At 34.8% G+C, this 26,591-nt stretch overlaps 2 protein-coding genes across 3 annotated transcripts in view; one reads left to right on the top strand and one right to left on the bottom strand.

The window, feature by feature from the left end:
• Positions 1 to 133: 133 nt before the first annotated feature.
• Positions 134 to 14,239, top strand: LOC106111361 (adapter molecule Crk). Of its 2 annotated transcripts, none has more exons than XM_013293408.1 (7): positions 134 to 624; positions 4,073 to 4,195; positions 4,704 to 4,956; positions 9,567 to 9,695; positions 10,347 to 10,457; positions 11,313 to 11,408; positions 11,731 to 14,239. In XM_013293408.1, the coding sequence occupies exons 1-7, from the start codon at positions 575 to 577 to the stop codon at positions 11,833 to 11,835; spliced, it is 867 nt and encodes a 288-aa protein (XP_013148862.1). In that variant the 5' UTR covers positions 134 to 574; the 3' UTR covers positions 11,836 to 14,239. The 2 variants fall into 2 exon arrangements, with proteins under 2 accessions (XP_013148862.1, XP_013148861.1); XM_013293407.1 differs by having other exon boundaries at positions 11,310 to 11,408.
• Positions 14,240 to 16,129: 1,890 nt separating this feature from the next.
• Positions 16,130 to 26,591, bottom strand: part of LOC106111443 (muscle calcium channel subunit alpha-1-like) — a 62,344-nt gene continuing 51,882 nt past the window's right edge. The window contains exons 33-47 of the mRNA XM_013293538.1: positions 26,072 to 26,174; positions 25,405 to 25,571; positions 24,604 to 24,701; positions 24,376 to 24,464; positions 23,924 to 24,064; positions 23,645 to 23,810; positions 22,114 to 22,282; positions 21,545 to 21,644; positions 21,399 to 21,474; positions 21,171 to 21,254; positions 21,028 to 21,065; positions 19,192 to 19,295; positions 18,703 to 18,809; positions 18,369 to 18,435; positions 16,130 to 17,978 (exon numbers count right to left, since the gene is read on the bottom strand). Of these exons, the coding sequence (XP_013148992.1) occupies positions 17,724 to 17,978; positions 18,369 to 18,435; positions 18,703 to 18,809; positions 19,192 to 19,295; positions 21,028 to 21,065; positions 21,171 to 21,254; positions 21,399 to 21,474; positions 21,545 to 21,644; positions 22,114 to 22,282; positions 23,645 to 23,810; positions 23,924 to 24,064; positions 24,376 to 24,464; positions 24,604 to 24,701; positions 25,405 to 25,571; positions 26,072 to 26,174 (1,764 nt within the window). The 3' untranslated portion in view covers positions 16,130 to 17,723. The remainder of the gene's footprint in view (positions 17,979 to 18,368; positions 18,436 to 18,702; positions 18,810 to 19,191; positions 19,296 to 21,027; positions 21,066 to 21,170; positions 21,255 to 21,398; positions 21,475 to 21,544; positions 21,645 to 22,113; positions 22,283 to 23,644; positions 23,811 to 23,923; positions 24,065 to 24,375; positions 24,465 to 24,603; positions 24,702 to 25,404; positions 25,572 to 26,071; positions 26,175 to 26,591) is intronic.

Below are 26,591 nucleotides of genomic sequence, written 5' to 3'. Positions count from 1 at the left end.
AAAAGAAAAATTAAAAGCTCTAACGTATAATGTATTCAGATAAGAACAAAAGTACTTTGTTTTTATCGCAGAATTTAATTTCAATCTGATTGAAACCATAGATAACACATAAAGGACGATTATGCGTCAAAAATAAAAAAGGCTGCACTTTTGTCTACGCCCCATCGTCTAAAACTTTGCGTGTGTGACTCCATGAAACATTATTTTTATTTCAATCTAATTATAGAGTCAATTTAATTTACCTCATACCAGAGTTAGTCGAGATAGAGAGCGTGGAAACAGTGACGGTTTAGAAGTGAATAAAGATCGCGAAAACATGTGTTTTGATGTGAACATTGCGTGAACACTGATGACACTAGCAGAGGATATATGTCAACAATTTGTAATTATTTCATATAGGGGCTGGTGGATTTGTGTTTTTTCTTAACAATAAGTCCTGTGATTGTTTAAACGTGAAGCTTGGTTGTGAGAAAGTTGACGGCTCTGTTGGATTTATTGGAGAGAACCCAATCTTACTTCCGGCAGTGATGTGGGGCCGGTAGAACTGAATCTGACTGTTACATCCAGCAACGATATGGCGAACCCTGCGATTGGAATTTCCTTTGATCCAAATGATATGTCCAGGTGAGATACGCGCGTAAATCTAAGTTAACTTCCGTTTAACAGATATTCTGAAGTTTAGTTTGATGTTATTGTAAATTTCTAAGATCTTTTACTAACAACATTTAAAAGAATCTATAACATTTTTTTGTAAAGCTTCATAATGCATCGAGTTAATTTAAATTAGTATTAACTGTGTATACAAACTACATCTCCTTTAAAAAAAAAAGGGAATGAGAAGGACTACTCTATGTGTCTACAGACATTTCCAAATGGATTAACTATTTAGCAAATGTTTTGCATATGACTGTCTAAGGAATTAAGAAAAAACTTTTAGTCGCTCAAGTATTTTACCAGACATTGCTATATGAATGTTTCTAGCGATACCTTATAACTAATATCCATCCATACAAAATATTAGTAAGATAGACAACAGTCCTGGCTGAATATAAATTGATATCTGTTTAATTATTCTTTGAACAATCATATCCAAAATAAAATCAATTCCATGAAACCATATATAGTATGTATTATGTAACAAAGCAAATAGCAAATATAAACAATATCATTTGATATTGAACTCTGTGTTAGTAGACATAAAGATTAAGTTATCACTGAAGTTTGATTTAATAATGCAAATTTTTTATATTGCTTATGGCTTGTCTATGGATAGATTGTGTTACTAAGTTAACCTTGGCTTGATTACTTAGCATTTATAATAGTGGATTATCTTATATTTTAATTGTTGTTTAAAATATTGTTTAATAATATTTGTTGTAATTGTATTGGTTTGTGTGAACGGGATATGCTTAAGGGAGTGGATTCTGATATGATGGATGATAGAGATGTATGGAAGAGCACATACTGTGCAAACCCTCTGCAGGGACAAGTTGATGATGCAAATAGCATATTTTTTTATTAGTAAACACTATTGTTTCGTTATGATTCAATTTCTTTAGACGGATTATAAGTCATACTCCCAGTTCTCAGTAGGTTTAGTCAAGTACTAAGTTATTTAGTAACTTATATGTGCTTGAACATTTAGTTGAGTAATTTAGCAAGTAATATAGAAAAAAGTATTATAGTGATTTTGGTTGTATTTTCTTCTACAAGTTTTGCTTTCTTATGTTTATTAACTGTTGCCCATACCTTGCCCTGTGTATTATGAAAAAATTAAAGTAAGTAGCCTATGAGTTCTTCCAGATTATTCTCTACATCTGTACCAAATTTCATTGAAATTCGTTCAGCTGTTTAGGCTACAAATTCTAACAACCGTCCATCTATCTAAATGTTCCTTATAATATTAGTATGATTCCATTGCATAGCTACCCATGTTCCATTTTTACCTCAATTCCCAATCGTAATAAAAATGTATAGCCAGTTTTAGTACCCAGCATTTGGTGCATCGGACAAAAAAGTTATTTCCTCCCTGATGTATTAATATAAACGGCAGAACAAATGAATATGGAATTTGTCCCTCCTCGTAACCACCATAATAATCATTTGAATGATCTAATTATTTGATAACTAAAACTAGCTCAGCCCTAATAAAAATAAATTTAAAAAGATCAAAAGTTGTCTATGTGTTCTCCCAGACTATCCTCTATGTCTATGGCAAATTTCATAGTTAGTTTTAGGCTGCAAACTGTAACAAACATCCATCCATCTAAACTTTTGCATTCATGATATTAAGTAAGAAAGTAAGATGAGTAAGATAGCATGTTTGATTATTTTTTAATGCAATATGAAACTAATATTATAAATGTGAAGTATGTGTTTAGATGGATGGATGGATGTTTGAGTTTGTATCCTAAACAGCTGAAAAGATTTTGGTATAGATGTAGAGGATAGTCTGGAAGAACACATAGGCTATTCACTTTTGTTTTATTTAAATTCCGCGTAAATGGAGTCGCGGGCGAAAACTAGTAGTTTGTAATATCAAGGCACTTGGATGTTTGGATTTCCAAAGTAGACCAATTTTTCGTTTTTCTGCATGATGGTCAGACCTGTCATTGATATCTAGTATCTACTAGCATTTGTTTTCATCATGACAATGGGAACCAGTATTTTCCGGAATGAACTGTTTTAAATTTAGCTATAAGTGCTCAAAGTACTGTGGAACCCGCTCCATGAAAGACCTGGCGTATCCACGAAAGACCTAGCAAGGATTAAGGGTTCACAAGACTAAAAATGTAGCAATAAAGTGTTCAATATTTGTGTAATTTTAAAAAGGTTCTACAAGTAATAAGTTTGTAAATATTTGCTTTAAATCCTTGTATGACGGAAGTGAGGGTCGGTACAATACCCGGCTCGAATTTAACGGTCGTCGCAAATTTATTGAGCAGGTTAACTACCCCGTAAATAAAGCCGTCTCGACATACTGTCGGCCGTTCGATGTTGGAACAAATGTTTGATTGTTGGTCACCAACGATTCGTCAATCTGACGTAATGAGAGCAGATGACTTGTAACTCGTTTTTGAAAGCAAGAGAAACTTAAAATGATTTGTAACTAATTTTGATAACACATTAAGAGCGGGCGCATACCTTTGAGTAAACTATCGCACAACTGTTGTGCTATTGTCGATTGTTTAGTTGCACAACTAAAAATCGAGTGGTGTGCGCACTTTCATATAAGCTCATAGGAATCAAAGCGCGACTAAACAGTTGTGCGATAGTTTAGTCAAATGTGTACGCGCGTTCAAAATGCTCACGTCGAATTAAAAATGTTTGTAATGTAAGTATATAAAAGATGTGGAATTCAAAAGGACTTAACCCTTTCGCTGCGATTGCATAGATTGTGGCTGTGGTAAGGGACTGGTAATCCAACTTCAATTTGCATGTCAAGTGCTCTTCGACCTAGCACACTCGATTGCCGGCTAAAACTCCCGGCCTCGTTTTCGAACCAAAGAGGGCGCCGTTCATTTTTGAAATTTGTTCGATTGGCATTATTAATTTCAACGTATAATAACTAGACTTTGTCTGCGTGAAATTAAAAAAAAAGTAGCCTATATTACTTACAGATACAGCTGGTGATAGAATGGTGATAGAATTTTTAAAATACTCCTAGTAGTTTTTACGTGAATTACATACAAAAATACAAATCTTTTCATAATATTAGTATAGACGAAAGGGTTTTTAATGTAAAAATATAGTTCTTTACAAATTATGGTTTTCCCCAAGTGCATAAACTGCTCTTTGCGGTATTTATGGTTAAATTTAATTTAGTAATTACAATGCATTTTACCAAAGAAATATCGACAGTTCTTTTCCCACTAATGTCTCACGTTTCTTTTATAATAATACTAGCGTTCGCCTGTGACTCCGTCCGCATTTGTTCTTCCGGACTATCCTCTACGTCTATGCCAAATTTCATTGAGATCGGTTCAGCCGTTTAGGCGACAAACTCAAACAAACATATTATAAACTTTCGCATTTATAATATTAGTAAGATAGAAATGTATTTTATCGACAGTTGGTACTTCGGCGGCCTGTCCCGAGCTGAGGCCACGAAGTTACTTCTCAATGAAACGGAGAGCGGCGTCTTCCTCGTGCGAGACTCTAAGACGATACACGGAGACTATGTGCTCTGTGTAAGGTAAGTAAACACTAAAAGTAGAGACATGTTCTTTATATCTCCTTGAATTATACGAAAATAACGCCAGGAAACTTGAGTATTCACACCTCTATTCAATCTTTTTGGCTGACAGGGAGGTTGTATACAGTCAAAGAGGTGGCAAACTGACCACCAAGGCTTTTGCCTATTTGAATGTAAAAAAGTTACAGTAAAAAACAAAAGAAGCGCAGGAAGTGTTCACAAGTAAAGATTTGATTAAGATGAAAGGAATAATATTGGTGGTGGAGGAGACGCACTGAAAAGGGAAACATCCTTTTTATGCGCGTCTCCGCCGACGTCGATTAAGGGTCGGCAATGCATCTGCTATTGCGAATGCCTATGGGCAGTGGTTACCTTGCCATTTTGGCGGATTTAAGTGGCCGTTGGCTCGTTTGCCACCTTATAATATATATTAAAAAATAAATCATTACTAAATTACTTGTTTAGTTTGCTTGTCGATTAGGTGTAAATTATAATTCCGTGTGTGCAGGGAAGACGACCGCGTGTCGCATTACATAATAAACCACGTGGTGTCTGCGGATGGCAGCACGAGGTTCCGTATCGGTGATCAGCTGTTCGCGGATATGCCGGCGCTGCTTGCGTTCTACCGACTTCATTACCTGGATACCACGCCACTTGTGCGTCCGCTGCCGCAAGCACGCGCCCGCGCGGCCGCGCCCCCGCCGCCTCAACCACACACCGTGTTAGAGCTCGTCATCGCAAAGTTTGATTTCGTCGGCAGTGTGAGTACCAAATGATTCTATACACACGCTACTTCGTGGCGTAGGATGTCAAAATCACAGCATATTTCTAAACGCTGATATATTAAAAAAAATAATTCCAAGCAATAATCTATGATACATACTTATTTAATATTGAATCCATTCTTATTTTCTCCTTTCCCTTTTATTCCTCCTGTCATTCTCGCTTTCTGACTCCCCCTTTTAGTAACAAGCTTGACACAGCATACTAGTGACTTGGGTTGCAGTATTATGCAAGCATGCTCGCCCACGCGCCGTCGCCGCGTGCCAGCGGATATGTTTGATAATAACATTTATTTATATATCTGTTCTATCACTTACTTTCATGTCAATCGCTAAGGGCCTGTCCCGCCACTGGCCGATAGAGTCTCAGATAGCTTAAAAATGGCGTAACTGAATAGTTATCACCAAACCAAACCAGTTAGCACCAAAGTTATCAGACAATTTACTTAAAAACTGCCGACGCGATTTAAAAAAGTCTTTCACCATTACGAAGGTAATTTATCTGTAAATAACACAGGCATGTCTTATATAATTTTTAACTAGCTGTTGCCCGCGACTTCGTTCGCCTGGTATTAGAAAACATACGAACTATAAAAATAACAAAAAGCTACGGATCTCTCGGGAACCGGATACTTGTCGGGGATGAACCTTATCCCATGTGTACTCCAGACCTTGTTTTATATCTGTGCCAAATTTCAATAAGATATGTTGAAAAGTTGCAGAATGATTGAGTAAACATTAAAAAACTAAATTAATGAATCCCACGGGAACCGTAACTATTCCCGGGATAAAAAGTAGCCTGTTCTTCCAGACTATGCTCTAAACCTGTGCGAAATTTTATCGAGATTCTTTCAGCCGCTTAGGCTACAAACGCTAACAAACATCCATCTTAACTTTCGCATTTATAATATTAGTATGATATGATTTTACGGAGACGATGTCGCGAGAAAAAACTAGTGTTTTATAATATTATGTTTTAATGAACATAGACCTGTTTCTACATTGTCCAGTTATTTCTCGTAATTATTTTTATAATATAACGGACACGCCACTGGCTTTAGTCATTCGTCTGTACAGTCAGAGATGATAAAATGTGGCGCTAGTGTAGCTTTTATATTTTTCAAATGAGTAGGGTTAGCAAAAATATTTATTTGAATGACTTATGGTGATTAAATTTATGAACAATAGTCGATGTATTAAGTATTAAATAGACCAGGTTAGATTTTAAATCATTTTGAATTTAAAATTTTGCATTTTTCATAGTTTGAGCTTCCTGGCTCTACAGCACGTGTTTTGGCTCTATAAATAAACATATCTTGTTTATGGCCGCGATGTCTGGCGATGGTCGATGCCCGGTCTTGTTGTTATTTAGGCCGCGCCATTTTTAAAATCGCTGTCACGTAGGTCACAGCTAACTTCCTTTTCATAAAGGTCGATTTTGAATTGACATAGTTTCTAAAATTATAGGAAGATATAAGCACTTAATTGTATCTTTATTAGCTGTTGCTGGCGACTTCGCCAGCGTGAGATTAAAAATATATAGCCTATGTTATTCCCAGATAGAGCGTCAGTGGCTCAGTGGTTTAAGCACTTGACTTGTCAGGTCTTGTTCAATCTACAGATCTTGGGTTCGAATCCCGCCATGTACCAATGTGATTTTCGATTTTTCGAATTTTCATATGTACATAATTTACCCGACGTTCTTACGGTGAAGGAAAACATCGTGATGCAACCTGCACATATCGGCGAAGAAATTCAAAGATATGTGTGAAGTCGACCAACCCGCACTGGGCCAGCGTGGTTGACTATATTCTAGTCACCCTAATTTAGGATAGGCTCCAAGCCCCTCGGTGGGGAAATATAGTGAGCTGGTGATGATGATTCTCAAATAAATTATCATTCTAACGGTGTTATTAAAAAGTAAAACATCATTTTTTGTGAGCGCTGTGTACGCCTGTCATCTGTATGTTCTTCTGCTTCTTTGTTTCTCATTGTATACGGTATATTAATTTGGTTGTGAACCTTGAACATGCAATTGGTGTACCTTTCCAATAAATAAATAAATAAATAAAGAATTTTAGGCCCAGTAGTTTTTGAGTTATTTCAATAGGTACAAAAATACAAATTTTTCTTCTTTACAATATTAGTATATATTGGGATAGTTAGTAATAATAAAAGAGGCTTTTTATTGTTCTATGCATCCATACATAACCATCCATTTTATTTCGACTAAAGTCGACGACGCACATTTGTATATATTTACAATTAAATTGATTTGATTAATACATTTCAATGAATTAACCATTATTTGTTTTTACGTAAGAATTCATGGGAAATAATTGTTAATTACGAGGAATGGTTAACGTCAAGCAATTTATGGTAATTGTTCCATTATCACTCAGTAGAGGAAAATGCCTCGTTACGTCTAATTGAGGATAGGTAGAGATGGTTTTGGATTGTACACAAGATTTAACTTTTTTTACTAATATTAGCTGTTGTCCGCGACTAAGCATTCGTGAATAAAAAAAAATATACTAAAAATATAGCCTATGTTAGTGATGACATAGCTTCTTAATAGTAAATAGGTCCAGTAGTTTTTGAGTTCAATACATAAAAAAATAAAAATTTTTCCTCTGTATTAGTATAGTGTATGTATTAGTATAGATGGCTCAGTGGTGACACTTGACTTGTTATCTACAGGTCTTGGGTTCGAATCCCGCCATGTACCAATGCGATTTTCGATTTTTCGAATTTTCATTTACCCGACGTTCTTACGGTGAAGGAAAACATCGTGATGCCTGCACATGTCGGCGAAGAAATTCAAAGATATGTGTGAAGTCAACCCGCAGTGGGCCAGCGTGGTTGACTATGGCTTAGTTACCCCCTTATTAGGGTAGGCTCCGAGCCCCTCGGTGGGGACGTATAGTGAAGCTGGTGATGATGATGATGATGATTAGTATAAATATAGATAAATGTGAAAGTTTAGATAAATGGATGTTTGTTAGAGTTTGTAGCCTAAACGGCACAACCACAACTCTCACTCTATAAAATTTGGTATAGACGTAGAGGATAGTCTGGAGGAACACATACTCACTTTTGTTTTTTTTTATTCTACCACACGGAGTCGCGATCGAAAGCTAGTTTACTTATATTTGTGATAAAATAAAGCAGAGTTTGTTCAGAGTTATTGCCTCGTAAAACAGAAAACTTGGCAACAGAAGATAATGTGTGCCTTTAAGCCTGATTATACACTTTATAATTATCTATCTATACTATTATAATAAAGCGTAAACACACACTTCTTTGTTGCTTAAGATGTCAGCAATTACACTATATTTTTGAATAACCCCTTTTTTTTGATGAAACGCCCTACACTTGCTACACGCTTTAGGCTATATATTTCCACGCCATTAGGCTTAGGGGTAAATATAGTAGATAGAATAATTAATGTGGGAAAGAGACCATAAGTTGCTACCAACATCAAGGAAGCAAGATTGCCATATTAAGTTAATTGGTGCTTTGACATTTGCAATTGAGAATTTGACAAATGTAAACCATAAAATAATGTTTTTTAATTCCATGCGGGTGAAACCGCACGGGAATAGCTACTTATTAATAATTCAGATTATTTTCCGTCGTTTAAAAAATAATTATATTCTGATATAGTTTATGTTTTAGCAAAATAACTATCTTACTAAATAATTCCCTGGATGTTATGAATCGCCAGTTATTCCCCTATTTATTGTATATTCATGTCGAGTATAAATAGTATTTACAAATAAATGTATTTTTTTTTAAATTTCAAGATAAGCGGAAATAGTTCCTCAATATGAGAATCTATTAAATTGCAATATAATATGTCTTACTAGTAATTAAAAATGTGAAAGGTTGGTCGAAAATTTATTACTAAATATATTAAAAACGGCATATTGTATCTCGATGAAATTTGACACAGTTGTAGAAATTGGAAGAACACATGCAACTCAATATCTTTTTGACCGACTTCCCAAAAGAAGGAGGTACTCAATTCGTCTGTATGTTTTTTTATTTTTTTTTATTATTATACGTGGATGAAGCGCAGACGAAAGCTAGTCGTTTTATAGGCACCAGTGTGTTCACAGCCTTATGTGCGTTACGATGGCAGATTTCAAAAGGCGATCAGTTTTTAATGTATTATACAAACTGGGTTTATAGTCTGAATTATATTTACTTATTGATGAACTGGTTTTCGAGTCTTTCATACTAATGTTGGTCATCGTTTTGTGTTGAAAGTATTGTGTAAAATTACATTGACGTCTGGTAAGGTTTGTTTTCAGTACCGTTTCCTAAATAAATACAATATGCGTTAAAATTTCTTAATTATAATTATTAATTCCCTTTTTGATCATGTCTCCTTTCACGCAATCCATCTCTTTCTATGTCTACCTCTAACGTTCTCCTTGTTACATGCGATTCCCTCCTCATAACATGCTCATACCATGCTAACCTTTTACTCCTTACCTTCTTTACTACTGAGGCTACTCTCAAACTTCCTCTAATATACTCATTATCTTCTTTAGTCAAAGGTTTTCACTGTAAGTTAATTTTAGGATGCTGACGATCTACCCTTCCGTCGTGGTGAACGACTGATGGTGATCAACCGTGATGAGGAGCAGTGGTGGACGGCGCGGAATGCTCACGGACGCACGGGCTCCATACCAGTGCCCTATGTGCAGAGGGTATGTACTTCTTACATGTAGGAGACGTTCACACACCTAACTTTTTTTTTAGTAAAAATATTAGTACATTTTATTGTTAATGTATGTATACAAATATTGTATGTCTTACAAATGTTATAAATGTGAAAGTTTAATATGCATTGATGTTTGTTAGAGTTTGTAGCCTAAACGGCTGGATGGACATCGATGAAATTTGGCATAGATGTAGAGGATAGTCTGGAAGAACACATAAAAAAAATTGCAGTACATTTTTAATATTTCTTTCTTGAATAAAAAGCCCTACACTTACGACATGGCTATTTTCACGCTATTAAACTTATGGGGTTAATAAATTGAAATAAAAATGTTCGTATGGGAAAAGGACCATAAACAGTAACAGAGTAACCCTTCGTGCTAGTCTTAATTTTTTTTCTGGTGGGAAGGAAAACTATTTAATATAGAAAGAGAAAATTTCCCTTTTCTGTGCACCTCTTTCATAGATAAAAAGTGCGCATTTGCGTATCTGGCCAGTGGTCTTCTTCACCATTTCAGATTTAGATGGCCGTTTGCTTTTATGCCACCTAAATATAAAAAAAAAACAGAAATATGTTAAATAATAGAGGTTCTTATAGTGTTTTGTTATATGCTTGTGTTGATGTCGTTGGTAATTAGATCCTAGACGCGTCGGGTGCGCCGTACCCGCCGGCGGAGGCGCTCAGCCAGCTCGGCGACCCGCCCAGCCCGCCCGGCGCGCGCCACCCGCAGCAGCGCACCAACATGCAGGTGAATTACTGCCTTTCATTTAATCTATCATCATCATCATCATCATCACCAGCTCACTATGCATCCCCACTGAGAGCCTCGGAGCCTGCCCTAAGTTATAGGTTACTAGGTCTTAGTCTACCACGCTGCCCTGCGGGTTAGTCGACTTCACATATATCTTTGAATTTCTTTGCTGATAGGTGCAGGCATCACGATGTTTTCCTTCACCGTAAGAACATCGGGTAAATTATGTACATATGAAAAATCGAAAATCACATTGGTACGGCGGGATTCGAACCCAAGATCTGTAGATTGCAAGTCAAGTGCTTAAACCGCTGAGCCACCGCTCTTTAACCACTCTTCTCTCTTTAATCTGTACTAATATGTCATCATCAACTAGCCCTTATCCCTACGGAGGGTCGGCACAATGCTGCTCTTCCATACATTCAGCTGTCATATCTGAATCCACTCTTTGTCAAAGGAGCAATACTTTTTGTAATTTCATGCTAATAACGCTGCATGTGTTCCTCCGCTCGTTGTTTAGGAAATTGTATTGTTTAGGAGATATCATTAAAAGATAATATACGTTTAATAAGCAAAAAATTAATTAAAAGAAACTTTTAACACGTGAATTAACATAAAGACAATCTCTCAATCTGTGACAGCTGTCAAAGAGTATAGAATAATGACAACACTATAACATCAAAGATCAAATAATCATTGCTGTTTTGATTTATGGTTTGACACTTAAATAGTATCTTTGTATCATAAATTATGTTTTAATACACGTCCTTTGTAACAAAATTTTTCGAAGTACAAAATATAATAGTCGTTTATATTTATTTGGTCTAATGATGTTTTTACGTATTCCAGCAGCGGTCGCTGCCGGCGCTGGCGCGCGTGCGACAGACGCGTGTTCCCAACGCGTACGACAAGACAGCACTCAAACTGGAAGAAGGAGATATTGTAAAGGTATGTACTATACACGAGATTAGACTAAAATATCTCACAACAGTTATGCGATTGTCGATTTTTCCGCAACTGTTTAGTTGCACAATTAAAAAATGAGTAGTCTGCGCTCCATATAAGCTCTTAGGAATAGTTTAGTCAAAGGGGTGCACGCGCTCTAATAGTGCACCTGTCGCCTAAACTTTCTTACACTCTTAATTCTTTGTTCCCTTAACAATTCAACTTAAGTAATTATAAAAAAATGTGAAATCTATACTTGTATGTAATTTCGTAGTTTATGCATTTTCGTATACCGTTAGTATTTAAAATATATTTATGTTTTCAGGTAACCAAAATGAACATCAACGGACAGTGGGAGGGCGAGCTGAACGGCAAGATCGGACACTTCCCTTTCACATACGTCGAGTTTCTGGACGACACTGCCAGCTAAAGAAATATCTATTAATATATTATACCAATGTGTTTGTGATCATTTACAGTGATACTAGCAACACAAAGAATTATGTTATCTGTTAAATGAATTGACAGTATCTGTGCAATCTGACATTTGAACGCTGTTTAATCTATGGGATAACGCTGTTTGATCTATGAAAGTTGTGTTTAATCTGTGGCAGAACGCTGTTTAATCTATGACGGATGTGTTTAATCTGTGGCAGAACGCTGTTTAGTCTATGACATGTGTATAATCTGTGGCAGAACGCTGTTTAATCTATGACATGTGTATAATCTGTGGCAGAACGCTGTTTAATCTATGACATGTGTAATAATCTGTGGCAGAACGCTGTTTAATCTATGGACGTGTCGCGGTGACAATTTGCCCACCGAGCGCTCGGGCTATGTTAATTGTAACGCTGTTTTATTGCTTGTATTTTGGTAACATTTTTATATTATGTTATACGACGGATCCTCGTAGTTTAAGATACGCACATTTTTAACCTGGTTTTTATTTAATCTATAAATATGTTGGCTTTTTTCTTTGCCTATAGCATTTTAATGTTATATTTTAAAAAAGCTTTTAAATCAAAGATTCGATCTTTAATCGTTGAGATAAAAATGCATTAATAAATAATTTATCGGGCTCGAAGGATCAAAAATTCTAACTGCTAGTGAAAACACGCCTTAATTTCCCAAATAATAAGGAATTGACTAATACATCGAAAAGTTATCAAACTTTTGTACTATTTAAATGTTTTTGTACTTTAAATTGGATACAAAGTACATAATAAATTATTTCACTATATTGTTCCGATACACAATTTATATAGTTGTTTACAGTTTAAACCATTTATATATTTGTACACAGTACCTATTTTATTATTGCAAACTGACACAAGTTTATATTAAATTTTATACGGATAATATATGGCCGGAATTTTATATAGGTATAAATTTAAAAAAAAAAACATTTAATAGCTTATAATTCAATGTAACAAAACTAACAGATTTAGCATTCTGGGCTATAACAAAAATTGCATGATACAAAAATAAGGGATTTTATTATTTTATTTTAGGGCAACTGCAATGGCGAATGTTCAAAATTATATTTATATTAAATTATCTTGCTTGTTTTATAGAATTATTATCTACGTTTTCGATTTAAATATAGTTTACAGTCAGCTTAAATACTTAGTTCCAAAAACTTGTATACAAACACGACCATACGTTTCTAAAACGTGGGCGTGTTTGTATACTTGCGGCCATAAATGTATTTTTTGATGGTTAAATGTATTTTTGATATAGAAATCGTTAAATTTATGTTTTATAAACGTATAAAGCTGACTGTACATCAAAATTTTATTTTTAAGTATAATTTGTTCACTGTCTTAAGAATTTATTTCGTTTCTTATGTATATCTCTTTCCTTTCTTTTTTTATAATATCTTTGTTGCTGTATTTAATTTTGTTTACGAAAACGTATTTTCATAATAATTCTAAAAACAGTAACACTTCCAAATTATAGTCAATATTTTTATATTTGCTGATGCAATGATTTTTTTATATTATTACTTTCGTATTATAAAGGCTAAGTTTAATACATTTTTATATTTACTTATAAAAGTCGAAGTCCCAAACATAATTAAAATGGCCATCGACGAAATCGTAAATTCAAATTCGACTTCTAACTTGAAAAAATAGTAAACAAAAATATTTAAATAACGGCTGTTTACGATTCCTGGATTTTTGTACGACTTTTTTAATGTTAAAACCACTGATCTACACATGGATAGGTTATAAAACGGACTTGAATTGATAATAATAGTATTGTTTTTCTTAAAATGTTAGTAGATTTTTGTTAATTTACTAATATTTCCTTTATATTCGCTAAGCTGTAGGCTTATGCTAGGATATGGTTTTCAATAGTTGTGTCGGGATTCGAACCCACGACTGCAAGATCTGTAGTAGACGCTTAGTATGTGAGACGACGTTTTAAAGACAATTTATTTAACCCGGGCATAAGTCTATCTAAATTGCTCACTAGCGCCCTAATGGCCGGTTTCCCGGCTCATTTAACAATGCGTTTTTCGATAACCGTTAAATCCGCTTCCGAACGAACTAAGTAAAGATAAAATAAATGGTAACTTCAGAAACCCAGCATGAGTCAATGGATTCAAGTGAAGATACTTGTAAAATTCGAATCCCGCTGAGATTTTTGAATTTCATATGTTCGTATATTAACCAACGTTTTTACGGCTAAGGAACATATCGTGATGTCTATATCCGCTAAGAAATTCAAATCTTCATCCTTATCTTACTCCAGTAGGGTCGGCACAACAGGTTTTTGTCCTCCAAATAACTCTATCATACGTCATCTGTCATCACTCCTTTGATCATGTCACCTTTCTCGCAATCCATCTCTTTCTAGGTCTCCCTCTACCGATGTACCACACTCGTAACTAACGTCCTTGTAACATGCGATTCCCTCCTCATAACATGCCCTCATGCTAACCTTTTACTCCTTACCTTCTCAACCACTGGGGCTACTCTCAAACTTCCTTTATTATACTCATTTCGTATTTGAGAAATTAAAATGCTATGTATAAAATCAATAGTGCAGCGTGGTTGATTAAGACCTACCCCTAACTTAGAGTAGGCTTCGACCCTCAGTGGAGATATATTCCGGATAATTACTAGTGATCTGTTAATTTAAAAGTCTCTTTGAGTATGGCTGTTCTAAAAAGAACCAAGCCATTTTCTATCTCCGTATAGATTTTACATATTTTCTCAAACAATCGGAAGTTATGTTTTTGTTTGAGCATAAATTAGAACAAGTTTATTGGAATTTTTATACCTATCTATGTATAGTCAGTGGTGAAAACTCGGAGTAAATGATGGTAACTTGGTTAGTATTGGTTTATTGCATACTTATATATTGTGGTTTTTACCATGAATTGTATATGATATACTAAAGTATATGAGATTATAAAACATTTTGTATGTATTTTAAGTGTCGTAAATTGGATTAATCTAATTTTTTTTAAGTTATGTGTAACAGTTTAGTAATAATAAATTTTAGGAAGAATTATTTATGTGTTTTATTCATAGATTTAACCCAAACGTCCACGTGGAATTTAAAAACTTGAAAATGTACCGTAGCAGTGGAGATTTCTAATGTTAAGAGTTTTTGAAATCATTTTCATAGTTTGTGAGTTTTTGTTTCATGATGTATGGAAGAGCAGCACATGCCGACCGTAAGGGATAATAAGGGCAAGTGGATGATGAGAGTTTTTGTTTCATAAAAAAAAATTAAAACCTCTCGTATTCGTCTCGTCGTTATGTATTGTAAAAATTAACCCCATTTTTCATAAAAAAAAGGGTCTGATTGTCATTTTTTTGTTATAATAAACGGGGTTAGTTTTATAAAAAAACATCTGGCCAAGGCTTCTCTCTTTCTCGAAGAGCTTCAAGGCACTTTTGGACACTCCTGTACCTACATTGTGAATGAAGATAGAAGGTTGACATTTTGAACATCAATAGATATACCATAATTCATTAGACTGCCGAAATATCTTTGAGTTACATGTAAAAAGTAATCTTAAAGAAAAAGTATCTTATTAGTCATGTCATATTTTAACTTTGACTTTACGAGTCTTCACTAGTTATTTAGTAAAAAAAAACAAATTCATGTCAATTTTTTTATTTATATGAAAACAGTTTTACAATGTTCCTTTTTAAACAATAAATAGATAATTAATGAATATCAATTTAAATACGATTGACGGAATAAATATATTTTTTGCTTTACGCTTTTTTTCCGTATTTACAAAATTATATACAATCGAATGTCCCAAACTAGCCTTAACGACTTGAATATAAAAATTTATTTAATAAACAAAACGTTACAAGTACAACTTTGTACATATATTTACAGATATCGAATATTTAAGTCATAAGAAATTAAGAAAGGGACATTTATATCGCGAATAAATTCTATGTACACAATATTAAACAACGCAATATATTTTATATTTATCAAGAAAATGTAATAAATATTATTCTAATAAATATTTAAATAATTTAAAAAATACTGGCAGAATATTAAAGAGGCCATTAAATATTTAAGAACAAGAAATTTTTAAAAAGATAAATTAAACTTGGCACTGTCAGGTATAGGAAGCATCTATTTAGCTATAGAAAGAAATTAAAAATAAAGAAATAATTACAAGCAATTCTTTATTTGTTTTTAAACTCTTTAATAAAAACTTTAGTTTTTATTCGAAACTGCACGTCATTAATACCTTTGTCGATTTTGAAAAAAGAAAAAACAAATTCAAAACGTTCCAAATTTAAAATAATGGAGTTGGTTAGAAATTACTTATTTCTAAGGAATGTGGTTCACGGTTGTATGGACATAGGAGTCACAATTCGAGTCATCCAACGAAAATAGTTACATCTAAGCACGTAACCTTTTTCGTAGAATGAAATACTTACTAAATCGTATATACCGAATTTAAAGGGCACTTACTAGGGGCTTAAAACTAATACGGTAAAGTTACATTGAAAAATTACGGGTGTAAAAATTTTTTAGAATATTCGAATCTTATACATTTTATAAAAATCTTATCATGACTTTTGTCTTTTAAGAATTATTACAAGATATCTGGCCCGGTGGGCATAAATGGAATTAAATTATGACGACTCACTAACGCCTTCTTTTTATAGTATTTTATATGTAGTAGATGTGGTTTTTACATATTTTCTGACAGAAGTAAACGATACCCTCTCACTGGGCTAGACATCCTTGTTCGAATATAAGACCCTATTCATGAAGTGTGTCAGAAATATTCTAATGAATTTAGAAAAGAAAAAGCAATCTTTTAAATTTGAATCCTATGGTTTCCTGTGCCGAAACATACAAGCTACCAATCTCTATAAATAGACAGGATATAAGATATTACTTTCTACGTATTTGCGGTTGCGGTGGCGAAAATTGGACCTAATCGTAGGGATAGAATTAGCTGTCAATAATAGGCGCATTTAAATTGTAATGAAGAAATCGCTGGAATTTAAACCTATCCATTTATACCGACCAGTGAGATAAACACATTCTCTTCCGTAGTTAACGACGAAAACATATTTTCGTGTATTGTTTCGGCAGAAAAACCTAACTAATTCTTATATTGAAGGATAAATGGATAAGTCTTTGATTGTAATATTGTCTTTCGGATAGATTGGGACCCTAATTAAGAATTATACAAAATTGGTATTAAAAGGTAATATGCGTACTAATAAAGACATTATCTTACAGAATTATGATTCCGTAGATTTGATTAGTATTTCCCGTTGGACTGATCTGCCTAATGGTATTATTTTCCGATCGGACCAACGGGCAACATTATATCGTTACTTTATGCAATTAATGTTTCGAAAACTCTCTTTACTTACTTTTAATACTTTAACAACGTATAGAACAAATTCTCTCAGGTTCCAAAGTTCTAAAGCTAAATTTAACATTATAAAGGCAAGGAAAGGATAAAGTTTCAAACTGTTAAATTCCGTTACATTATCAATTCATTATACAATCTTAACCAATATAAGGTGATTTTTCAATGATTCTGCAGTAAACTATAAACTATAGTTTAATTGTACTTGTTGTTTTACTAAATTTAGTGGCCCATCCACAATATAACTAATACTACAGCACTAGAAATCTCACTTTTCACTGTGATATACACAGTTATCATTGTTAATAGCTCCTAGTCTTGTATGGTCGAATACTTTTTTAAATTCTCCAAAAAGGCTAAGGTTATATAGGAAATAAATAAAAATTTGAGCATCGTTAATGTGTCAGACAACGGTGTAGTACAAAACTCTACTTAATTTAAACGAGCACCGGTTTACGCTTGCGTTTTCTTCTGTGCCGCCTCGTGTGACAGTGACATTTGTCTGCGACTTGACAGCTGTGACGTCCGTGACTTGCGTCGTGGCCGCCATGTTGCGTGACGTCACTTGCGCGCACGGTGCAGAGCGCGGCTGGTGCTATAACCGCTTGAAGGCGGGCGGCATCGCGGCCGGCTGGTGGAAGGGGTGGTACTGGCGAGCTAGGATATCGCCCTATAACAGCCCAAGTATTAACCTATACATTCGTTAATATGTAAGGTTAACACTCTTCCTACACCAACACTACATCACATGCAATTAAACTACTCAAATCCACACTCAGAATCGCTAAATGTTACACAAGCTGTCCTTCAGTCGTCACTAAAGTACGCTCTTACTACGTCTGAGTGCAGCTGTTAGTATTAGATAAAAGCGCATTAACAAGGAAAGAAGTCGACTAGTACAAAATAGATTACTTTAATGTTGAAAGTAAGATTTCCGTAAAAGGAATTTAGTATTAATTTAAATTTAGATGATTTTCGCACTTACATATCTCAGATTGTACGCAAGGGAGAGGGGTAATGTTGTTTGTTATAACATTTGTTAAAATGATATAATAGTTTGTACACCAATTATCAATACTTACAACTTGTGGCTGTTGGTTGTGCGCTTGTTTCAAATTTCTCTCTTGTATCATCAATTGATGTGCGGCTCTGTGACAAATATTAATTTAAAAACACAAACATTCTGTCTAAATTAACTAAATGAAGAACATTCTCTCATCTGTCTAAGTTTTTTTCATAAATAGAATAATTGTCTAAACCACGTTTGCCTTTTGGACTAAATAAAGCCCCAGTGAGTTTTCAAGTCAGTTTCAGTTGATGCAATTTTTTTTTACTGAATGGCTAAAACTGTCTATTCTAGTGTTTGTGATCGTAATAACAATATTCAAGTTTTATAGTTTTAAGAATTATTCATACCTGTCCATTTGCTCTTGTGTCATTTCGAGTGCTTCTTGCATCTCTCTAGATGTGTTCCGCACAAACTCCGGGTCGCAGTACGCGGCGAGGCCTTGCTCAGCTAATACCTATGTAAATAAGTATAAAATGCATAATGAAATATATGTGTTTATCTATATAATTGTATTCTGTTAAAGTAGCATTGCATTAAACTTGTTGATAAACCGTGGCTCAAAGAATGGGAATTGATAGATATTGAATCGGTCCTAAATTGGACATTATTTATTGCTTTTTTTCAGAATTTGCTTTTAATTTTTGGTAGTCAATACCTAGCAGGATTACAACTGAATGACGTTTATTCTAGAAGGAATTTTAGCACGTCTTTACTGATATGCACACATATGCACACATATGCACTTGAATGTATTCACTTGGTACTTGTTTGTGAGAACATCATCATAGAGGCGTACTAGATGGCCTGTTTTGGTCTTGTAGTACCAAGTAACTTACCCTGGTGACGAGACTCTCTGCAGACCCCACAACGGGCACGGACACGCTGTTCCCGCGCGGGCTGCCCGGCAGGGACACCACGCCGCGTACGCAGTTATCTCCCCCTGGTTTGTAATTACACGTTACGGGGATTTGTAGATTACACAGTTATGCCATAGTGTTGCCATTTAAAGTACTTGAAAATGTATAATTTCGTTAAAAAAATCCTGTGACAATTTACAGGTTTTCATGCTAATTATCATTTTTTTATAAAATAGTCTAATTTTCACGATAATTTGGAAAATAGAGTTAAATATATTTTGTGTTTAAAACTAATTTTCGTTTAATCTAATTTAGTTTACTATTTCTACTCTAAATGGTTTCTTTAAAATTTTCTATTTAAGCATTAACATCTTTACAAGCTTTGGCTTTTGAAAGCACGCCTCTTCTAATTTTTACTATAATTTAAAACTAAATCATGTGATTCTTATGCTTTCTAATCTTCAAAGCTCTTAAGCTCGACTTTTTCTAACTTTAAGCAAGAAACATCTAAATCAGTCAGTGTTTTTGTGATTTTTGTTTTATGATTTTGTCGTGCAGTGAAAGCATTTCTTAAATCTTCAGTCCCTGTCTAAAAAAGCTTTCTATTCTATACTAGTTGCAAAACTATTTAGCTGTCAGTGAAAACATGCTTCTTTTGGTGGTTAAATATACTGTTAGATTTAATTAGAATCGTTAGTAATTCGATTAGAAAAAATGGTTTTTGAAACATACTTTTTTCTATCAATTTGTGCAAAGTGAATATATTTGGTGTATGATATGAGCTTTTTCTAAGCAAATATGTGAGTAATAGCTGTGTTTACGCACGCTATTACTTTTAGTGTTTGTTTTGTAAGCTTGACTCATGTGATCTTTCGGTGAACGGTTAAGGAAGTTTCTTTCGAGTTTACAAGTACTTAATATGTTCTTCATTTCGTAACTTACTTTATAGTTAATCAGTAGCTTTTAAGTTATCAACCTTGACAGATAAAAATACAATTAATCATAGGCATGTACGGCTTTTATCAAATTGTTAAATTCAAAATCTAGTTTAACAAATTTAATAATTCTAATTATCGTATTTCAATTATATTGAAATAATATATTTAAAAAACTAGAATAATCATCAATCCAAAATCCAAAATTGATAGTTATAAAGGGGTCAAGGCGCCACAGGCCACAGTGGAAGGGAAACTTCGTGAACCGCGTGCGGACCTGGCGAGCGCGGGCGATCTACTTTGCGGGCGGGGGCATGCGTGGCCGCGCCCGAGGACGCGCTGCGCACCATCCGACCTGCCCGCACGCGCATGCTGCGCCGCTCGCGCGCCCGCTCCCGCTCCCGCTCCCGCGCGTGAGAAAACGCGAACGGCAGCTTCGCGGCCGCGTTGTATCCGTACAGCGTCATCGTCTGCGCCTCAGTCGTCGGCGTGCACTCGCTCGCCAGCAACGGTGATATCTTCGGCTGGATTGCTTCCAACATCGGTGAGGGTGTTTTATCTTCGGGAGATGCTTTCTTCGGTATCGCTAACATTTCCTTCGAAGACGAATCTTCTGGATGTATCTTTTGACGAGACACCACAGTCGGTTTACTCGAAGTGTCAGGTGTTGATAGATAATTCACGCAACCGAACGCTAAGCCGATTTGTCCAAGCATTTCCGGATAGTTAGATTTCTGATTGCTGTTACATACCGTGATCCGAGTGAAAGCAAAACAAAAGTACAAGTGTATTGTTAGACAGGTTAGTAAGTGCTCGAGACGAAGGGGATCGAAGAAGTAAATGGAAAGATCACTCTAGATAAAATCACACGTTTCACTACCTTTGTAAATAGCGTTCTTAAGATCGTTTGTTGTTCTTCTGCAATATAAGCAATGCTAGTTTAGAATATATTCAGTTAATAATAATATCAATTGCGTTGATAATGGATGACATGAATATGTGATAAGTTATAATCATACTTACTCAAGCACTTGGTATATTTTCTCCGACTCTCCATTTAGTATTAGCGGTCTCAGTGGTATCTGTTCTTTTGGTTGCCCGTTAGCCCTGTTGATGTAAATTTTATCTAAAAAATACTGCCAGACTAATATAATAATTGTCTAAACCTGGTATGCCTTTTGGATTAAATAACGCACCAGCTACTTTTGAAATCATTGCATTTTATGATGAAAATAGAGGTAAAAAACTTACAAATTCGGTGCAAGAGGCATCGGCCCTACTCCATATTCCTTCTGCATCATTGAACTTAGATGATTACCAACGGCTTCTGAAAGTATATATATATTATTAGGGTCAATTTCAAAATAATGTAAGTTTGTTTAAATAATTCTTCCTACCTGTTGGACCCTCTCCCGGTTTCCTGTGCCGATTGAAATGCTTATTAGGTCCATGTCTTCGTATACTTGACCAAACACCGCCGAATAATGAATGATTTCTCTAAAATTAAATTAGGTATTAGTTACTTTCTAAGAAGCCAAAAAGTGGTAACCTAATCATTACGAAGTAATGGAAATTTCTCTGGTTCAAATATTTTTTTATACTTACAGGTAATAACAATTGAAATATTCTTTATTACCATTTTCTAAAACACGCAAAGTAAATCACGCAAATGCGCGATGTTTTTTGCTCGGTGATTCTGGGAATTAGGTTTTCTGCTCGAAGGACCAAAAACTTGGACTATTAAAATATTCGATACTAGCTGTTGCGCCACTTCATCCACGTGGAATTATTAAAACTTAGTAAAAAAATAGCCTATGTTACTGAATAGTTATTTAGCTTTTTAGTGGGGTAAGAATTTTTTAAATCTCCCCAATAGGTTTTGAGTTATTTCAATAGTTACAAAAATATAAATCTTTCCGATATTTACAGATGCTGATTTGCGTAGTATTTAGTAGTAATATATTACCCTATGCATAGGCACGTCAGTATCCGCGGCGATATCGTCCAGGTTCCCGGAGATGGCGCGCTTCAGTTCAGGGCCGGCCTCGTGTAGCGTGCGCAGCCCCGCCTGCAGCGTCATCTGGTGGTTCTGCTCGTCGCTTTGACGCATCTCTTGTTCCTTACGTTTTTTGAACCTTACGATAAAAAAAAACATTTCCAATTTGCACCCGAAATATTCGACGACTTGGATTCTATTTGGTGCCGCGCTCATGGACTCTTAGATAAGTCCGCTAGAGGCGCTAATGTCGGCGATGTGATTGGTGGAGCTGGCACGTGACGGGAAATGGAACACACCGGAAGCAATGGAGCGATGTACTCTTATAAAATGGACTTCTGACATCTTAGGAAACATAATATAATTCTAATAGTATATATATAATATAGTATAATTTCATTATTCTTTCGGCTGTATTTTTTTTTAGTTACTTACTTGATTTCCTTGTAAGCTCAACTAAAGTTAATCAATAAAATCTAGAATGTTCTTTATACAAAATTTCGTATTAACTTGTTTATTTTTTTTTTAATAATCTGATAGTGTTGGTTCGAGGTTATTTTAAATTTTTAAATATCTAAAATATAAAAAACTAGTGCCTAAATCGTGAATTTCGATCGCTTCTAAAACTAAATCAAAAAAGGGGGAAAACACAATTTGGTGTAATTAGGATAGGTAAAAAAATCAAAGATCTGTTTTTTTTGCATGCTTAATTCGTTAATTTAGCCCGTGATTATGGCTGGGGGTATATAAATTATTTCAAAAGAAAAAGAAATTAAACTCCATGTAGGATCATGCGGGAAATAACCCAAATATAAAAAAATAGGAAAAATTTCCTAACAATTTTCATGTTTTCTAATGTGTTGTCTATTTTGAATTCGGTATCTATGTATAAAATGATTTGCATTGTAAAATTCAAAAACTCTAAAGGGGCAAAAACATCCTAAACACATACATTTCTTTATTGATGTTACTTACGCGTGATTCCTATGGAACAGAAATATACAATCAGTTTTACATTTTATTTGATTTGTAAACACATAAATATACATTGACATACGAGTAATTCTTTCAACACTCAATTATTCTACATTCCAGTAGAAATTTGTAGTAAAATGTTTATTTCTAATGTGTATGTTGAAACTTTAATAACAATATTTTAAAAGACAAACTAATAAAATAAATAAAAAATAAGCAACCTGAAAAATTGTATAATTTCAACCATTTCTCCTGATAATATTGTTATTACAGGCTAAAAATTTGGAACTTAAAAACATTTTGACTTTAAAAGGCATCTTCATCATACCAAGTCAACTTGTTAATTCGTTAACAAACTGTCTTAAATAGACCATAAAAGATGAAAATCTCTTTCTCTCGTTTTAACCAGAGAGAGAGAGAGAGAGAGAGAGAGAGAGAGAGAGAGAGATTCTGTACATTTTGACTATAGCATAGTGATTCTTAGAGTAGTTCAGTGGGGACGTATACTGAGCTGGTGAAAGCATACCTTCTGAAGTAGTCCTGTATGAGGAAGGTGGCGTAGAACTTGCCGACGGTGATCTCGTTGGGGTCTCCCGGCGGCGGCACCACCTGGTCCAGCAGCTTGGGGGAGGTTCGCTTCCAGATCTTCTTTATCACCGCGCGCAGCTCCGTGTTACAGTCGTCGATGTTACCTAGCGTAAATAAAACTGTTAAGTAATCTATACTATAAAGAGGAAACATTTTTATTTTTTTAATTCTATGTGGACAAAGTCGCAAACAACAGCAAGTTTCTTATAAATCGTACCATCAGTTTTGATTTTCAATGAAGTGCGGACGACAGCGAAGAGAGTGGCATTGAAGAGGACAGTGCCATCAGAATTGAGTGGCATGTTCATACTGACGAGACGCTTGCATGCCACACGATGAGGACAAAGTTTGCCGAAACCTGAAAACAGTAATAAACTATCTTACTAATATTATAAATGCGAAAGTTTAGATGGATGTTTGTTAGACTTTGTAGCCTAAACGGCTGATCGGATTTCGATGATTGTCATAGATGTAGAGTCTGGAAGAACACATAGGCTACACTTTTGTTTGAATTCCAAGCGGATGATGTCGCGGGCAAAAGCTAGTAATTAATATTTCGTTATTTAGTAAAGATACTTTGTCTAATTTGTCTAAGAAAGTCCCTTAGCGTAGTTTATATTGAATACCACTTAATAACTTGAAGTGAAGTTAAGTTTCTCGTACACTTACCTAATGGTGGGCTAATTTTTCTTAACAAAGTGACAACATCTAAATGTTTAATCCGACCCTTAGCGTCCGGGTCGTATTCACTCCATAACCTACAAATTAAACAATTGTTTTACGTTAACAAAATATAGGATTGTAATAAAATTATACATAATTACAAATATGTTAATACTCAGTTTATTCCTAAGTTTTTACCGCGTTTATTTGTAAGGCTGTGAGGTAAATTGTTACCTTATAAATTCATCTAAGTGGTGTGGTCCCAGAATTGACCAGTCTCTTGTTAAATAATCGAAATTATCCATAATTACTGCTACGAATAGATTGATGATCTGAAAGAGAAATCAAAATATTATTACAAGGCGACAAGAAACCACTTTGAGTTACTATGACAAAAACGTTTAAAAAAAACCTGAATAGAAAACAATTGAAGGTACCAGATATTTCTAATGTTTTCTTTTTTTTATCTAACAATATTGTATACCTATATTTGTATATAACAGGATTTGTTATCATTCTTGTGTCATATTTAAATCCCTTTCTCTTTACCACCCTTTTCTTATGAGAGGATGGGAAGGGGGAAGTGGATTTGACGGTGGAGGAGATGCATAGGAAGAGGAAATATCCTCTTTATGTGCGTCTCCTCCTCTGTCGGATAAGGGTAGGCGACGCATCTGCAATTACAGATGTCTATGGGCAGCGGTCGCTTCGCCATTTTGGCGGATTCAGGTGGCCGCTTGCTCGTTTGCCATCTTAGGTAAAATAAAAAAAAATATATTTCTTATATGATTGTTTAATAACTTATCTGTTGATGTATTTCATAAATTAATAAAAAAAAAACTAAAATAGCATAATTAACAAGTTTTAATATTTCTTAAAACCGCGACAAAAACCCGTCCTATTTCACTAACTAGCACAATTTATTTACAGTGTATTCATTATATTTTAGTATGTTTTTAGTATTTGCAGTTTTTAAAACCGCGACAAAGCTCCGTTTCGTTTCTCTAACGCAACATATAAGTTCAGTATACCGACCAGGAAGGAGCAGAGCACGTAGAAGGAGATGAAGTAGGGGAAGGCGAGCACGGAGCCGCACGTGCCCTCCTCCTCGCCCGCGCCCTCGCCCTCGTCCGCGTAGTTCCGGTCGCAGCGCACCTCGGGCTCCGGCGACACGCCCATCATTATGTCCTGCCACGCCTCTCCTACCACACAACAAAACCAAAACATTTCGTAAAATATATATTTGACGCTGTAACACTCAGGGAAAGAAAATAAATCGAATAACATTTAAGAGCGGGCAGACCTCTGACTAAAGAATCGTGCAATGGTGCGATTGTCAATTGTTTCGTAGTTCACAAATAATCAGAGGAATCAAAACGAGATCAAACGGTTGTACGATAGTTTAGTCAAAATAGGGTCAGTTGTGTAATCTAGACGTCTATAAATAATTTACATATTTGTGAGCGAAAGGCATTACTCTTGTCAATCGTGTAACATTGCATATTCATGGAAAACTAGCTGTAGCACGCGATACCGTCCGCGGAATTAAGAAACATAAATCTCTGTTCTTTCAGATTACGTTCAACATTTATGTCAAATTTCAGAAAGATCCGGATAGTTATTTACAGACCAATCTACATTTTTACATTTATAATATTGGTAGTTCAACAAAGTCAATTTTGTACAGTTTAAGGAATCTTACCAGTGGCAGAGCGAAACAACACAAGGATGGCTTGCGGGAACGTTTGGAAATGATTGTTGCGTGTGATCGGAGTGTCGTCGTCGATCGCTATCTTACCAAATACCTAAAACAATATAAACACACACTATTATAATTACACACACACACACATATACACACACTATTAATAGTATTAACTAGTTTAGTTTCTAAGATATACAAGAAATAAAACAGGTTTGCAAATATGTACAAATAAACGCAGTTTAACAGTTTTGGTAAAAAAAACTACTTCTTTGAATGTATATTATAATACGTATGTGCTGGCACACACCTTTGACTAATCTATCGCACAACTGTTTTGTCTCGCTTTGATTCCTTAGAGGTTATATAGAGCGCACACTCGATTTTTAGTTGTGCAACTAAACAGTTGTGCTGACAAACAATCGACAATCGCACAACAATTGTGCGTTTAGTCAAAGAGTGCACCAGCTCACACACATTACAAAATCATTTAGATTATTAATCATGAAGATTTTTAACA

The sequence above is a fragment of the Papilio polytes genome, unplaced genomic scaffold (assembly GCF_000836215.1).
Source record: "Papilio polytes unplaced genomic scaffold, Ppol_1.0 DF824169.1, whole genome shotgun sequence".
Classification (NCBI taxonomy): domain Eukaryota; kingdom Metazoa; phylum Arthropoda; class Insecta; order Lepidoptera; family Papilionidae; genus Papilio; species Papilio polytes.
The sequence above is the reverse complement of the archived record's forward strand: the minus strand, read 5'-3'. Positions and strand labels throughout refer to the sequence as shown.